General features: G+C 40.4%; 5 protein-coding genes across 6 annotated transcripts in view; 2 read left to right on the top strand and 3 right to left on the bottom strand.

The window, feature by feature from the left end:
- The window catches only part of kdm2bb (lysine (K)-specific demethylase 2Bb), a 24941-nt gene extending 22036 nt beyond the window's left edge, over positions 1–2905 (bottom strand). The window contains exons 1-5 of one of the 2 annotated variants that reach the window (XM_017038880.2): positions 2384–2905; positions 1422–1566; positions 1241–1319; positions 1071–1117; positions 1–66 (exon numbers count right to left, since the gene is read on the bottom strand). The exon at positions 1–66 is cut by the window's left edge and continues 110 nt beyond it. In XM_017038880.2, the coding sequence (XP_016894369.1) occupies positions 1–66; positions 1071–1117; positions 1241–1319; positions 1422–1566; positions 2384–2437 (391 nt within the window). In that variant the 5' untranslated portion in view covers positions 2438–2905. The remainder of the gene's footprint in view (positions 67–1070; positions 1118–1240; positions 1320–1421; positions 1567–2383) is intronic. The other variant, XM_008326321.3, reaches the window with a different exon arrangement.
- Positions 2906–3755: 850 nt separating this feature from the next.
- Positions 3756–5794, top strand: orai1b (ORAI calcium release-activated calcium modulator 1b). The gene is made up of 2 exons (XM_008326322.3): positions 3756–4157; positions 4936–5794. Exons 1-2 carry the CDS (start codon positions 4044–4046, stop codon positions 5491–5493), a joined length of 672 nt encoding a protein of 223 aa, XP_008324544.1. The 5' UTR covers positions 3756–4043; the 3' UTR covers positions 5494–5794.
- A 486-nt stretch (positions 5795–6280) lies between these two features.
- rhof (ras homolog family member F) overlaps positions 6281–15193 on the bottom strand; it is a 20043-nt gene continuing 11130 nt past the window's right edge. The window contains exon 5 of the mRNA XM_008326329.3: positions 6281–6543. Coding sequence (XP_008324551.2) covers positions 6520–6543 — 24 coding nt within the window. The 3' untranslated portion in view covers positions 6281–6519. The remainder of the gene's footprint in view (positions 6544–15193) is intronic.
- morn3 (MORN repeat containing 3) lies at positions 6512–7748 on the bottom strand. Its single transcript, XM_025062722.1, has 5 exons — positions 7531–7748; positions 7285–7442; positions 7040–7199; positions 6772–6956; positions 6512–6652 (listed from the first exon to the last, which is right to left on the bottom strand). Exons 1-5 carry the CDS (start codon positions 7712–7714, stop codon positions 6560–6562), a joined length of 780 nt encoding a protein of 259 aa, XP_024918490.1. The 5' UTR covers positions 7715–7748; the 3' UTR covers positions 6512–6559.
- tmem120b (transmembrane protein 120B) overlaps positions 8795–15193 on the top strand; it is a 12335-nt gene continuing 5936 nt past the window's right edge. Inside the window, exons 1-11 of the mRNA XM_008326324.3 lie at positions 8795–8968; positions 11580–11698; positions 12115–12231; positions 12311–12370; positions 12681–12776; positions 12888–12977; positions 13553–13618; positions 13721–13782; positions 14262–14354; positions 14587–14651; positions 14863–14931. Of these exons, the coding sequence (XP_008324546.1) occupies positions 8912–8968; positions 11580–11698; positions 12115–12231; positions 12311–12370; positions 12681–12776; positions 12888–12977; positions 13553–13618; positions 13721–13782; positions 14262–14354; positions 14587–14651; positions 14863–14931 (894 nt within the window). The 5' untranslated portion in view covers positions 8795–8911. The remainder of the gene's footprint in view (positions 8969–11579; positions 11699–12114; positions 12232–12310; positions 12371–12680; positions 12777–12887; positions 12978–13552; positions 13619–13720; positions 13783–14261; positions 14355–14586; positions 14652–14862; positions 14932–15193) is intronic.

Genomic DNA, 15193 nt, shown 5'->3' with positions numbered 1-15193 from the left:
GAGCCATGCTCATTTCCGAGCCTTTCTGAGTGCTGACGTCCATAACGTCCACAGACCGACGGCTGCCTGCGAGAAACAACCAGATCAGTCGAGTCACTGAATCGTAAAAAAAAAAAAAAACCCGTCTGTCCTGTGATAATAAAAGTCAAATAAGCAGAGAAAACAGATCTATAGGTCTAGATAAACAAGTATAGATACAAGTTTAATAGAAACCATATTCAAAACTTCAGTTTCTTCATTCGATGTATATTCATACATGTAATTCCCAATCTTCACCGCTAGAGGGTAGAGATGCAGGCGGATCAAGCTGTGATTATTATATAAGTCATATAATAATAATATATTAATTATATTATATAATAATACGTTGTATTACATTATAGTTACAGTTATTATAATTACTTATACAATCTATTATAAAAAATATTTATTATGATTGAACGGTTTTTAAATACAACATCATTTATTGACACATTTAAACCATCCTGTGACCTCTGACCTACAGGTTGAGGTTGAGAGTTTGTTTTACAAACAAGGTCAAGACTGGAATCACATAGATACAAACTTCCTAATTGTTTTAATGGCATAATGAATTAAAACAGCGCCACCTAGAGGTTCCACTCAACAAATAAATTTGAGGCAGAAAAGCAGCTGATGTTTGTATTTTTACTATGTGGAAAAAACTGTATTTGAGCATTTTTTTCAGAACCGTACAGCTCCATAGAAGAGTGGTGCTCTGTGCTATATACAGTACAACCTGGGAGCTGAATTATTTGCACGCCTGATCAGATCTGTATAGGTGAAAACGGTTGAGTGTATATTTCCCTTTTAACTCCACTCTTATTGAAAGTGAAAGTGAAATACTTGTCGTTGTGACAAAGTGTGACTTCTGCTTTTAACCCATCACCACAGTCAGCAGGGGGCAGTGTGTGGCGACGGTGCCGTGCTCAGAGCACCTCAGTGGTGGACTCGAACCTGAAACCTTCTGGACCCAAGTCCGCTCCTTCAACCGCCGTAGCTGTACTGTGTTTGTGTGTGTGTTTATCACTGGATGCAGATTTAAAACTCACCGACTAAACCTTTAATTTCACTGACGGTAAAATCTGGATCAGGCATTCTGCGTATGAATGATAGAGAAAAACAGAAAAGAAACAATTATTAAAAGGTCATGAAGGTCATGAACTGCTTGACATACAGAGGAAGTGAAGTCATAACTGTGAAGACAGAGTTGACCAATCACCTGATCCCCAGTCCGTCGGCCTCCTTAAAAATCAGTGGAACCCGAAGCCCCTCCCTTTGGACGTAGTCATACGTGAAGTCTGTAACAGACCACGCGTGAGTGTGAAAAAGGTTAACAGGAAACGACATCACACGAACAGACATCCTGTGTGTGTGTGTGTGAGTGTGTGTGTGTGACTCACCTTTCCCCTCCATCACCTGCACAAAGTTGACGTCGTAGGCGTCACTGAGCAGCTTCTCCTCCACACTGAAGCCTCGGATGCTCGTAATCTCCTCCACATCAGAGAGGTCGTCGTTTTCATCGTACATCCTTCGGCAGATGGAGCGCTGCACGCACGAAAAGAAACAAAACATTAACGCATACTAAAAAAATGATTCCTACAAGATCATATTTTCACTTCATGTTTAAATTAAAATTAATATATATGTAAAATTGTAAAAAAAAATTGTCTACCTATCCCCGAAAGATTTTTGTAAATTTTGATTTTTTTTTTTTGGGAGTTTTTTTATTTATTTTTAAAGAATAGAAGAAGAAATTTGAAGTGGAATTTCAACAGCTTGAAAAGGTGTCAAAGTCAAAGCAGAGTCTGATGTGATGGGACTGAGACCGTATCACCACGTCCTGCTTTTGGGCCGCGAGCCACCAATGGAGAGAACCTGCTCAACAACAACAACAACAACAACAACAACAACAGGGGGTTTTTTTGGGGGGGGGGTGTTTGTTTTTCTGGTATTTCTACTGCTTGTGTCAATTGTATATAAATGTTATATAACACAATAATAACTGACAGGAATTATAGTTTCTAATAAATATCATAGCATTTTTATTATTAAATGTTGAATTAATTTAAAAAATAACATCCCTGTCTTTCAGCTGCAGCTTTCCTTGCTGATGATTTATTGATGTGACCTGAACACCAAACTACCACAGTTAATATCCAAGTTATTAAATGTTAATTATCACTTTGATACTTTCATTTTCTCCTGCTGCTCTGACTGAAGCAGGTCCTTTATGACCTGATTGAAAAAAAAAAAAAAAAGAATTCCCAGCAGCGTTTTCTCTCTCTGTGTCGTTAGCTTAGCTCACTAATTAGCAGCCAGTGTGTCTTCATGTGCTAACGGAAACAGTGCAGATGCTACACACCAGCCTGCGTCCGGACTCTGCAGCGGCGGCAGCTGCGGCGGCGGCGGCGGCCATTGTTGTGCCACTTCTCCTCTGTCTCAGTTCGGATGAAGAAGATGCATCACCTCCGTGACTGAGAGCGCGGGGCCCGCAGTGAATGGAGCGCTGGAGTTAGCACGCGTTTCTGCTTCAAAACAAGGGAACCATGTTTTTGTCTATTACGTCACCGCCAGGAACCAAAACATTGTTGGGCAGCGTCACGGAGGCGGCGGACGCTCGTGTGTCTCTTCATGATCATGTAGTAATGAAGTAATGGAGTAATAGAGTAATAAATACTGATCCACGTCAGTACAAATAAGACTGTGAACACGACGGAGTTTAAATTATGAAAAACTGGAGTGTTTGAAAAGATGAAGTAAATGTAAATATATCAACATTACCTTTATATTTACAAATATATATATAAATGAAATAATTCTGCATGTCCACAGTCAAACCGTTGGAGAAACAAAGGCAGGACAATAACAAATAAAATACAGTTACAGTGATATAATAATAATATGTTATTATACGGTAATAACACGAGTTAGACCAGTTTCCTGTAGATTTTAGATGCTTTATTGACGTTGTTTACAGTGCAGGGAATTTCACGCCATGTTTCACGAAGTAAATAAAAGAAATAATCGCTTTTATACTTTATCACAATTAAAATACAATTCTGTTGCAATGTTGAAAGGGAAACGTCTCACAGTTTGTAGGATTAATGTTTCAGCTCGAGCTAGAAAAACATGTGGCTTATTATTATTAATGATATAATTATTATTATTATTACTATTAATAATAATAATAATAATAATATGATATGACAACTGTCGAATATATTCTAAAATAAATTAATAAAAACAAGTCAGTCTTTCAGGTTTACTGTTCGTTTGTTTGTTTGTTTGTTCTTTTCATTTCCCCAGTTTATGTCTCTGTCTTGGACTAAGGAGGAGAACTTCACTCAAACACAGACTTCCTGCTCAGACTGTGTTTGCAGGATGAGTTCTGACGCTCCTAAAACACAAGACAAATATTAGTTCGAGGGCGGGGCCTCGGTGAATCGTGTATCGTAACATTATTACCGTGTTAAGTCGGAGGTTTTGATCGTATTATTTGTACAATAATTATTTAATAACACTGTGTTGGCAGGTGTAGTTTCAAATTAGAATGAGGCGATGACGTCAGGATGTTAAATAATAATATACACCAGACGTCGTCGACCTCCGTGTTGTTTCTTTACGTGTGACTTTGCCTCTGATTGTCTTACATTTTACTGCTGAATGTAAAGAATATCGTTTAACCACTAGATGCTGCCATTTCCACACTACACCACCCTTAACTCGGAGCTAACGGGGTTTTGAAGAAGCGCCCACATGACAGCGCAGCTGTCAGCAGAGGATGTTGTCTTTGTGGCGCAAGGGCTTGTGGGTAATGTAAGGTGCAGCACGCCGGAGAGGGTAGCTGCAGTAGTTCCAGGTCCAGTTCCAGTTCCAGTTCCAGTGAGTTGGTGCAGTGTCAGTGAGCGGAGCCGCAGAGAGAATGTTAACGACTTGTTTCTGTGGCTTCTTGTTGGACTAACACGCACAGGGGAACCAGAACCGGCGGAGTTCGATCGCTGTTCGCGCAGAAATCACGCGACATGAGTCTGAACGAGCACTCGCTGCAGGCTCTGTCCTGGAGGAAGCTCTACCTGAGCCGGGCCAAACTCAAGGCTTCCAGCCGGACATCAGCTCTGCTCTCCGGATTCGCTATGGTAACAGCGTGACCCGGCTGTGATAGTCCTGTCATGTCGTGTCGTGTCGTGTCGTGTCGTGTTTGTGTAGCTTTGTCTCTCCGTCGTGTGGCTGCTCTGCTCTGTAACCTCTGATACTTATCTAAAAGTTTTTAATCCAATGTATGAATGTATTCAATCGTTACCGTAAACATCCGTCGTACTTTACAAACTAAGTGGTTAAACTATAAAAGTCATTCTTCCAGTTATTTAAAGATGCATTGTGTAAGATTTAGCGCCATCTAGAGATAAAGTTACCTTCTGTGGTTTCATATCCTTCACCTTTAAGGGTTAAACACAATAATAATCGGTTTCTCTGTTGTGGTTTGATGTAAAAACCCGAGTTGTCCTGATGCTAGTTTTACAAACCCACGATACAGGTGACGGTACGACACCGAAATCATTAGAAACACAATATAAAAGTTGGACATATTCGACCTTATGAAAGTGTGACTACGATTGGACATGACGTGTAAGTGACAGCTGGATTGTCCAATAGGAGCGGAGTCCATCTGTCACACGCTGTTCCTAAACATGTCAAAAGTTGAAGTGTCTGTAAAAGGAATAAGTTCAGCAGCGTGACCTCAGACTCAAGGTTTTTACTTTGTCAAAAAATATCATTTGACAAAGAAAAGTTTTGCTTTAGTTTCAAAACAAGCACCAATTCATGTGGTAGGATTTTTGTAGGATATTTGCTCTTTTTTTTACTTTAGTAAATGGTGAATAAAAGTGAAGTTGTGTTTCCTCCTCTCACCCTCAGGTGGCGATGGTGGAAGTGCAGCTGGACAACAGCTATCCGTATCCTCCCGCTCTCCTCATCGCCTTCAGCGCGTGCACCACCGTCCTGGTGGCCGTTCACCTGTTCGCCCTCATGGTCAGCACCTGCATCCTGCCCAACATCGAGGCCGTCAGCAACGTCCACAACCTGAACTCGGTGAAGGAGTCGCCGCACGAGAGGATGCACAGACACATCGAGTTGGCCTGGGCCTTTTCTACAGTCATCGGCACTCTGCTGTTCCTGGCTGAAGTGGTCCTCCTCTGCTGGGTCAAGTTTCTGCCCATCAAGCCCAACAAGTCCAGCAACAACACGGTGTCCTCCGGCGTGGCCGCCGCCATCACCTCCACCTCCATTATGGTCCCCTTCGGTCTGGTCTTCATAGTTTTCGCCGTGCACTTCTACCGCTCCCTGGTCAGCCACAAGACGGACAGGCAGTTCCAGGAGCTGGAGGAGCTCTCCAACCTCACCCGCCTCCAGAACGAGTTGGACAACCGAGGGGAGTCTTCCATCCTGCAGTCTCCCAGCTCACATTTCCCGTAGACACGCACGAGGAATTAGGAACCAGTAGCAGGAACTTGACTGATGGAATATTCTGGATGTCCGAAGCGACACTCCTGGCTTTTAGTTTGTTTTAGTTTGTTTTTTTAAACAATGAAAGAAGTTGTATTTCTCACTTATTTGTGTTTGATTTTTAAAAAAAGAAAAGAAAAATAGTATTTTAAAAGACGCGCTTGATCAAAGTGTGAACCCTGACACATGTTCGTGTCTCGAACTTGGACGACGTCTTAAAACGTAGCCGTTGCCTGATTGAACTCGTAAAGAAACGTCCGAACAATAACAACGACTGAACTCGTGTTGTTAAAGAAACGTCCGAACAATAACAACGACCGCTGTCTCTTGCCTGCTGCACTTATTTAATAATAGAAACTGTCAGTATCACTTTGTTGTACTTTAACCCACGTCCACCGTGTACATGTACATGTACTTGTACATGTACATGTGTACTTGCCGTACTCAACAACTGCCAAAACTTGAATATTGTCTCACTATATTTTCTGACGTGTCAGTGACAAAATAAACACCTGTAACACATCGAAATCAACGCTTCTTAAATTGGAAAAACAAATTGGAGCTGGTTCGATCGGCCATCTTTGTTTTAGAGTTTACATGTTGACCCTGTGTGTGAGTGTCAGGGTTTGAGATCAGATCAATCAGATACTCTAAACTGGCCATGAATGAGAACAGTCGTTTGGATCTACCTGAGGCTCTTAGCCAGGGGTCGCCAACGTGATGCCCCGGGGTCACCTGGTAGCACTGTTACTGTGCTGATTGAATTAGTAGATGATGAATGGATGGATGTTTCTGTTGTCCACGGACGCCTTGACTTTAATCAGTCATTTCTGTGACAGTCATCATGACAAAGTTACGTAGCCTTCCCTGGGCTTTATCCTGTAAAGACCTCGGCTAACGTGGTTGGTTGAACTAGCCTGGTGCTCTCGTTATTAAATCTTTATGCATTTAGCAGACGCGTTTATCCGAAGCGACTCAGAAGAGGAGGATTAACAGTCAAGCGTGTGGTTCCTCTGGGAACTGAACCCAGGTTTTGTCAGTCAGAATCTTCTCCTTCCTCTCGGTCTCGTTGATCATGATGCAGTGACTGGGCTTCCTTCAAGACCAGCTCTGCGTCCACCAGGTGGAGCTTGAAAAACATAACACAGTTTTTTTTTTACATTAAAATAATTTCATTGTGTCATTTCAGCAGTGACCAACGGTTTATATTAAGGTTCTAATAATAATAATAATAATGTAATTATTTACCTTTGGTATTGGATATTTTGTTGGCGTCGGTGCCTTGTCTCGCTCACAGTCGGTCAGGGTGCCACATTTTGCGACTCCATCGACCCAAAAGCCCTGGTACAGTTGACCTTTGTCGCAGTAGTAGAACTTCCCTTCACCGTTCTTCTTGCCGTCTTTCCAGGTTCCTTCATACCAGTTTCCATTTGCTGGAACACAAAGTTAAAATAAAATGTAATCGAATCTCTCTTTTTGCTACTGTTTTTTTTTACGATTATTGACGTTTCATTACCAAACTGAATAATGCCTTGCCCGTGGCGTTTGTCCCTCAGCCACTCTCCCTCATAAATGTCCCCCGTTTCCTGGTACATTCTGCCCCAGCCGCTCCTCTGGTCCTCACTCCAGTCTCCTTCGTAGATCGCTGCGTTCCTGTAGAAAAACGTCCCATAACCCTGGGGACAGGAAGTGATGGACGCCATGTCACCGTGTCATTACACCGCCTCTGTCATGTGACCCACCGACGGCACACTGACTTACGTGCTTCTTCCCATTCTTCCATCTTCCGCAGTACTTCCTGTCGTACTTGTTGGTTCCAGGTACTAACACGCTGAAGGTACCGTACCCGTCACATTGGCCACATTTCCATTCTCCTCTGTACGCGGCTCCGGACTTCTTCCACAGTTGAGTTCCTTTTCCTTCAGGAATGAACGGTGAATGTAATTCATCTGTCTGATAAAAAGAAACGAGGCCACAGTGAAGGTTGGCCTCGGCCGGGCGTCTCACCGTGCTTCCTGTCGTCCAGCCACTCTCCTGTGTACTGATCGCCGTTTGGAGCAAACACCGTGTGACGGAGGCCGCATTTCTGCGCCTTCAAGTCCAACTGTTTGGTCAAAGGCAGTTTTTTCGGACTTGTTTTAATATAAGGCATAATGAGAATCCTACAGTTTAAAAACAAGGAAAGACACATATATATTTATACAATCACAAATACTTTAACTTTAATTTAAAAAGAATTATTAGTTATATTAGAAAAGCTCAAAACAAATAAGAATACAATGGTTATACTACACTACTACTAAATCTAACTTAAAACATATGAAAATTAAAATATATATATTAAAGTATTAATTTGGGTTTTTTTTATTAGATGCTAAAGCTTCTCAACATTTAACCTTTAAACCACAACAATAAATATAAATAAAACTTTCAGAAAAACTTTTAAGAAAAACTCACCCTTCACAAACTGAAACTTTCGCGATATGTAGAAATGAAATGATTAACAAACGTGTTTAAAAAAAGGTTTAAATGAAGCTAACAGCAGCGTTGACTGCGGCTGTAAACTGAAGCCAGGCTCGCGAACAGCAGCGTTGACTGCGGCTGTAAACCTGAGCTGTGCGTCTCTGGTTTCCTGGAAACCAACTCTAGTTGGCGCAGTCGACCAGAAGTTTACACGTTTAGACAAATGAACTTTAGAAAAACAAAACATCCGGAAATACATACATTTATTTTCAATATACCAGGAAACAAATGACATAAATCCGAAATATATTTTTTATTTGGCTTCTGTAAATTCTCACCATTACGTGTGACGTTGTCATAGGCATCGACGTAAAGTTTAGAGCGTATGTTAAATACAATTTAATTTTCATTGTTGTCATTTATATATAAATAACATGTATTTCACATAATAATGTGAATCAATATTAATATTAAAAAATAATTAAAAAAATAAAATCAATGTGTTAGTGTTCTAAACGATACTAGTGGCATTTTCTCTAATATATATTGCGCTAAATAATTAAAAATAAATAGTAATTTCTATTGTGTGTATACCTATTTATTTCTTCAAATTACAGCAGACAAGTGCAACAGTTACCGAAAAAGAAATGAAAACAAAACAAAATTTAAAAAAGTGAAAAACACCCAAAAAATAAACTAATACTATTATTATATGATTATTATAAATTTTCCTTCATTTTAAAAATATTTGAACGTTTCAATAACGTAGGTCAAACAACCGTGAAATAGTGTGTGCGCGCATGCGCATTCATACACGCCGTCCAGTTTAAAGACAGTCTGGATTCACTCGGTCACACTTCGAGAAGAAGGAGGAGAAGCAGAAGAACCGGCGGCCGTTCATCTGCGCGTCCACCACTGCAGCACCATGTCCAAGTTCCAGGCGGAGTGGCAGGAAATGGAGGAGGAATATCAGCAACTGCAGGTGATTTAAACACACTGTCGATAACAAACGAGTGTGACTTAGAGTCGAGATCCGTGGCTGGTTTGTTGGCGCTGGTTCGTGTCGTGGCTGACAATGACAACAGAGTCCGTGGTGGTAGCGCTGCGCTGCTAGCCATTCATTCTAGACTCACTTCAAACCCAGCGCTGTTATATAAACATCTGTTCGCGGCAGATGTGCCTCAGTGGCCGTGACGTGTCCCGTCCTTCGTGACAACATCGTCAGGTTTTAGCGTCTAGTTTAGCTGCAGGTTCTCAGTTTATGTTTATGACGCTAACTAGCAGGTGCTAACTGTTAGCTCAGCACAGGCACTGCTGACAGCACAGAGCAGGTTCACACAGTTGGTGTTTGAGGGGTGGGAAAAAGTTGCATTTTTGATCATAAAAGTATTTTTTTGTTAGCTGGTGTTGCTTTTGTTGTCCGAGAATTTTGGTTGTCATCGTATTATGACCACAGCTTATCTCAGCTAGCAGGCGTACTAATAAAAAAGGTACCATATATTTTATATAACAATAATAATAATGACAGAGCTACAGTTAGTGTTCTGTAAGACGAGTATTTCACAGTATGTTTTTGGAAAATGTCAATAAATTGTGCTGACAAACGGCTAAGCATAATCACGTACAACATTAGCATCATAAAAGTAGCAACTATAAAACTATAGACCTCACTTTAGTAAGATCTTACAGCTAATGAGCTGAATCTTTCACTGCCTTTTCAACATCGATGCTAAATTCAGCTAAAAAAAAATAACAAAAACTGTATCTGATATCGATGTCTACACATGTTTTACGCCACATTTTGCCGCCGAACGTGGCCAACCTCTGTGGAAATCCATATGATATAATGAGGCTCAATCTTTAGAAATGATTAATATATAAATATAATATAAATATTACTTCTGTCTCCTCTGGACATCTGCATCGATAATGATGGAAAACTGTGGGGTTTTTTTTATGAGATCAGAAGTCTTGTAAAAACTGTAAAAAATCACTGGCCCAGTGTCAGTTATTAACTGAGATACCGTTTTTTTTATGAGATAAGTCCTGTAAAAACTGTAAAAAAATCACAGGCCAGTGTCAGTTATTAACTGAGATACCGTTATATAAGTATTGTTCTTCATCTGAGAGATTTAAAAACTGAAATTAGAGTTTTATACAGTCTTATTTATTTCTGTCTGCTGCCTGTAAAAAAAAAAACAAACAAACAGTTATTTCACCGGACTGTTTTGAGGTGTAGCTAAATCGTTAGCTCTGGTCTGGATCCTGTCATCAGTAACTGAGATATAGATTAGTGATCGATGAAACGTATCAAAGTGTCCTTCATGGGGAAGCAAGAAAGAGATGGTTCAACTTAATGGAGATTATTTTCAAAGATGCTAAAAAGTTTTTTTTACGTATTTAGCTTTTTTGTCATTTCTTTGTGGTGCGTGGTGACGTCACCTGTCATGTGATTCACCTACATCGTTAACACAATGACCCGTGTGTTCAGCGGTCAGTTTGATCTTCATGTGTCAAGTCAGGAGGATCTGTTTCTGCTTTTGAACCCACAGGTTTCTCGAGGGTAGGGCTGGGTTTGACACGCGTGATCGTGTTTGTCAGACTTTTCCCCCAGTGTTGACTTTTTTGTGTGTTTGAACTTGTCTTTATCAAAGGTCAGGCTCCTCCCCCACTCTCTGATCACATCCAATTGTATTAGACCAGAGTTGACAGACTTGCCTCGCACAGGGGACCAATGATTGGTCAGTTTGGAAGGGGAGTGGCTACACAACTACAGCAGTCAAAATCCTTAATATAAAACTGTTTATTTTTTTTTATTTTTATTTTTTTGCTACCAGACATGTGACATCACATCCTGATTGTGTTAACTTGTTACTTTATTGTACATCTGTCATCAGGCCAAACAACATAAGACAGTTGTATTTCAAATACACAAATACTGCATCCATGTGGTCAAGGTCGTGAATTGCACACTCAGAAGGTCAAATATTTTTAGTAGGATGCTGTAATTTAGTGCTCCTGAAGTAGTGGGGCGGGGCCAGGGGGCGCCAATGGACTATAGCACGCTGGACATCAGTGTACCACTGCTGTAATGCTTGAATGAAGCCTCCAGACACTAGGTGGCAGCAACTCATACAGTGGTTTGTACAGTTAAAAATATACACGTTATCAGTTTCTCAATAGTATTTCAATTTGGGGGGGGCGGACGGGTGGGAGGGGCGTGAAAACTTTTCTGTCCCCAAGGGGGGGCATGACAGAAAATACTCCAGAAGCACTGCTGTAACTTTTTCCCAGTACCATGAAGGCATCGTTGGCTTTACTCTGCCGAGACACAGACAGACGTCCAGCAGCTGCTGCGGCAACGTGACTGGAGAAAAAGAACGGAAAGAAACTGCGTTTTCATAATAACGTCAACGCCAACAGGTTGCTGGTTTGAAGCCCCCACTGCTGTGATGATGGGCTGTAAAAACTGTGCTGTGATTATCACCATCGACGCCTCTCGTCGTTGAACCAGACTTTTGTTCATTTGACATTATAATGCGTCATCTCCGTGGCATTCATCAGATTTTTTTTTTCCTTCTGTTTTGATCCAGGAAACTCACAAATTATACAGACAAAAACTAGAAGAGCTCACCAGTCTGCAGACGACCTGCAGCAGTGTCATCAACAAACAGAGGAAGAGCCTGAAAGACCTGAGGCACAGCTTGTCCAGGTGAGTGTTTCCACCTCTACAACAACGTGTGTATTTGAATATTTATTCATCTCAATATGAAAAAGTCAAAAAAAAAAAACTGCCCTAGAATTATACACATTTGACATTTTCCCCAGGAAGTGTTTACGAATGCAAAAAAAAACCCCACTAAAACAAGTGAATAATAATACTTAGTATCACTAAGATAATATTAATATAAATAATATAAAATATGAATTCTGTAACCATTAGATCAGGTGTTACAAACTCCCGGCCCATGGGCCAGAAGTGGCCCAGGAACCCACCCACGAGTGGCCCTTAGATGAAGTGTTTATAATATTAAATTTTGAAGCCCTTCAGGCCTGTTTGATATTTATTATTATTATAATTAATTTTGTTTAATTATTATTATCATAATTCTGTCTTTTTCTCTACAGATCTGGAAAAACGTGCGACGAGAATGATCTTAAACTAATCACCGACATCAGGTCTCAAATTAAAGAGAAGGAAAATGTCTTCTTTGACATGGAGGCGTATTTACCAAAGAGGAACGGGTCAGTACTTCACCTCTGTGTCTGTAGCTCTGACCGTCTGTAGTTACTGACGCTGCTCTTTTTTTTTTTTTGGTTCCAGACTCTACCTTAATTTGGTCCTGGGTAACGTGAACGTAACGCTTCTCAGCAACCAAGCAAAGTAGGTGGAGCGCTCTGCTTTGACTCTGACTAGTGTGTGTTAAAGCTGCGGTCCCCGACCTTTTTTTTGTACCAAAGGACCGGTCGGCCGGTATCAGCACGTTACTGTGGAATTAACCTTTACAAAACAAACATCTTTCAGATTTTCTTCTGTCAGTATCAGAGTCCGAGTGACCTTTGACCTTGTTGTTTTGAAATATTGACAGATTATCTTTGAATGAAAACAGTAAAGGGACATGACGGGATTCTTTTGGAATGAAGTAAATCAGTAAAACTGAAGTAGATTTTTTTTCACTGGTTCATCTCCACAGATTTGCCTACAAAGACGAGTATGAGAAGTTCAAACTTTACATGACGATAATCCTGATGTTTGGAGCCATCACCTGCCTCTTCTTCCTCAACTATCGGTATGAGAGACGACGAAGTTTTACCTCCAGAGCATCGTGGTGTTTGTTTAAATAAAAACTGAATGACTGTTTGTTTGTTTGTTTGTTTGTTTTTCTTACTGTTTTGTTCAGAGTCACGGACGAAATCTTCAACTTTCTGCTGGTGTGGTATTACTGCACACTGACCATTAGGGAAAGTATACTGATGAGCAACGGCTCCAGGTTTGTTACCATCTGTTATTATTATTATTTATCGGCCAAACGATATTAGCGTAATTATTTATATCTGTAAGAATCATCATTGTTTTTTTTCTTCTCTCTTTTTTCTCTATTGAAAGCCCAATAACGCACTGTGTAGGTTTCATTAAATTATGTTTAAGGGGAAAAACAGCTGTATATGAAAATAAAAGCCACTAGATGGCAGCATTGCAGCTCATTTTTTTTAATCTATTTTAATTGTATGCAGAATACTGGTGCCAGCAACTCAAACAGTGGTTTGTACAGATAAATATTACCAAACGGTCAATAGTATTTAAATTCGAAGGCAAAAAAAAACTTCTGTCCCCTAGGGGGGGGCATGGTAGAAAACAATTAAGAAACACCTGTCACCTTAGTGAGCAGGCGGCACTTACCGTCCTTAACCACCAGGCCAACACTGCCCTGCTATATCGGTATCGGTTGATATCGGATATTAAGTGTTTGGACAATATCGTATATCAAAAGTTAATATCGGACATCTCGGATATAAGAACGTTGTCTTCTTCTCCCTCCTCTCCTCAACTGCTGCTGCTCTCCAGAATCAAAGGCTGGTGGGTGTCACATCATTACGTGTCGACCTTTCTGTCAGGTGTCATGCTGACCTGGTGAGTTTTATTTATTTATTTATTTTTTAAATCCACAGCAACATATTTTGTTGATGTACATGAACACAGGAGTATTGGCTGAAACTTGAAGTGTTGTTTCAGGCCGGAGGGTCCGATGTACCAGAGGTTCAGGAGCCAGTTTCTTGCCTTCTCCATCTATCAGAGTAAGAACGTGGTTCACAGGATGTTGAACCAAATCTAGATCTGGTTCTAACTGTCAATGACAAACATGGATTATTACAAATATTTTTAATTTGGAAAAAAAATTGAAATATTTTCCTGGTGGTTGCAGTCACTGGTTGGTTTAAACACATGTAGATGTTTATTTTTTTAAAGGCTCAAAACATAAAATAAAATGACAGAAATTATTTATTTTATATTTTATAATAGGTTATAAAATTATATTTTATAATCTATTATATTATAATATATTATTAATTGATTATAATAATATTATAAGAAAAACTGTATATATAATTTAAAATACTTAATGTTAGCTTAAGAGCTAGCTAATATTTTTGGTTGACCTTTCATATTTCATGTTTTTTAATTTGTCAAATTATATCAAATACATACAAATACATATTCTGTTATTATTAAATGTGCTTTTTTTTTTTCCCATGATCTCGTCTGGTTCCTCCAGGTTTTCTTCAGTTCCTCCAGTATTACTACCAGAGCGGCTGCTTGTACCGTCTCCGAGCTCTGGGGGAGAGAAGCCAGCTGGACCTCACCGTGGGTGAGTTCAGAGTTCTATTTACGGTGGGAAACATTCAAATCATTTGAACTGTGGAACCATCTGGAACAACGGGTGGAGGGGGGGGTTGGAGTAAAGGTCAGGGACGGAGACGGACGTTACTGTGCGGGACAAGGAGGACACTTTGATACTTCTGTTGTCCTGAGGACAGAGACATCGTGTGTGTGTGTGTTGTATATTAAGTAACAGTGTGTGTGTGTGTGTGTGTGTGCAGAGGGGTTTCAGTCCTGGATGTGGAGAGGCCTCACTTTTCTACTGCCATTCCTGTTTTTCGGCCACGTAAGTAAAGAAAACACCGTAGTGTTTGTCTGTTAACTTTTATTATTGGCCACTAGGGGCACACAGTTAGGGTTTCATCATCATTATTGTCTGCCCTGTGTTTATTAACACTAACAGAAACCTCCTAGAGTTTTCTCCCATAAAAATCAAACATTGAAGAAACTACTTCAGACCAGTAGGTGGCGCCAAACACATTCTTTTTCTTTTGCAGTTTTGGCAGTTGTACAACTCGGTGTCGCTGTTTCGCCTGGCGGGACGTGATGACTGCAAGGAGTGGCAAGTAAGTACCAAATACATAGACTGGTGGTCCTCAAACTGTGGTATGTGGACCACAAGTGGTACATTGTCTCTGTTTTTTCACGATTAATGTTAGGTGTGTCGCTAAGTTGTTAAATATGGCTGTTATATATACCTGGTGTGTACGATACGATTCAGTTTTAAACGGACTAACCTCCAGACTAGTCAACTGACATGGTCTGTGAACCTCATCAACTGACATGGTCTGTGAACCTCATCCACTGACATGGTCTGTGAACCTCATC

Source organism: Cynoglossus semilaevis, chromosome 14 (assembly GCF_000523025.1).
Source record: "Cynoglossus semilaevis isolate Cse_v1.0 chromosome 14, Cse_v1.0, whole genome shotgun sequence".
Taxonomy (NCBI): Eukaryota; Metazoa; Chordata; class Actinopteri; order Pleuronectiformes; family Cynoglossidae; genus Cynoglossus; species Cynoglossus semilaevis.
The sequence above is the reverse complement of the archived record's forward strand: the minus strand, read 5'-3'. Positions and strand labels throughout refer to the sequence as shown.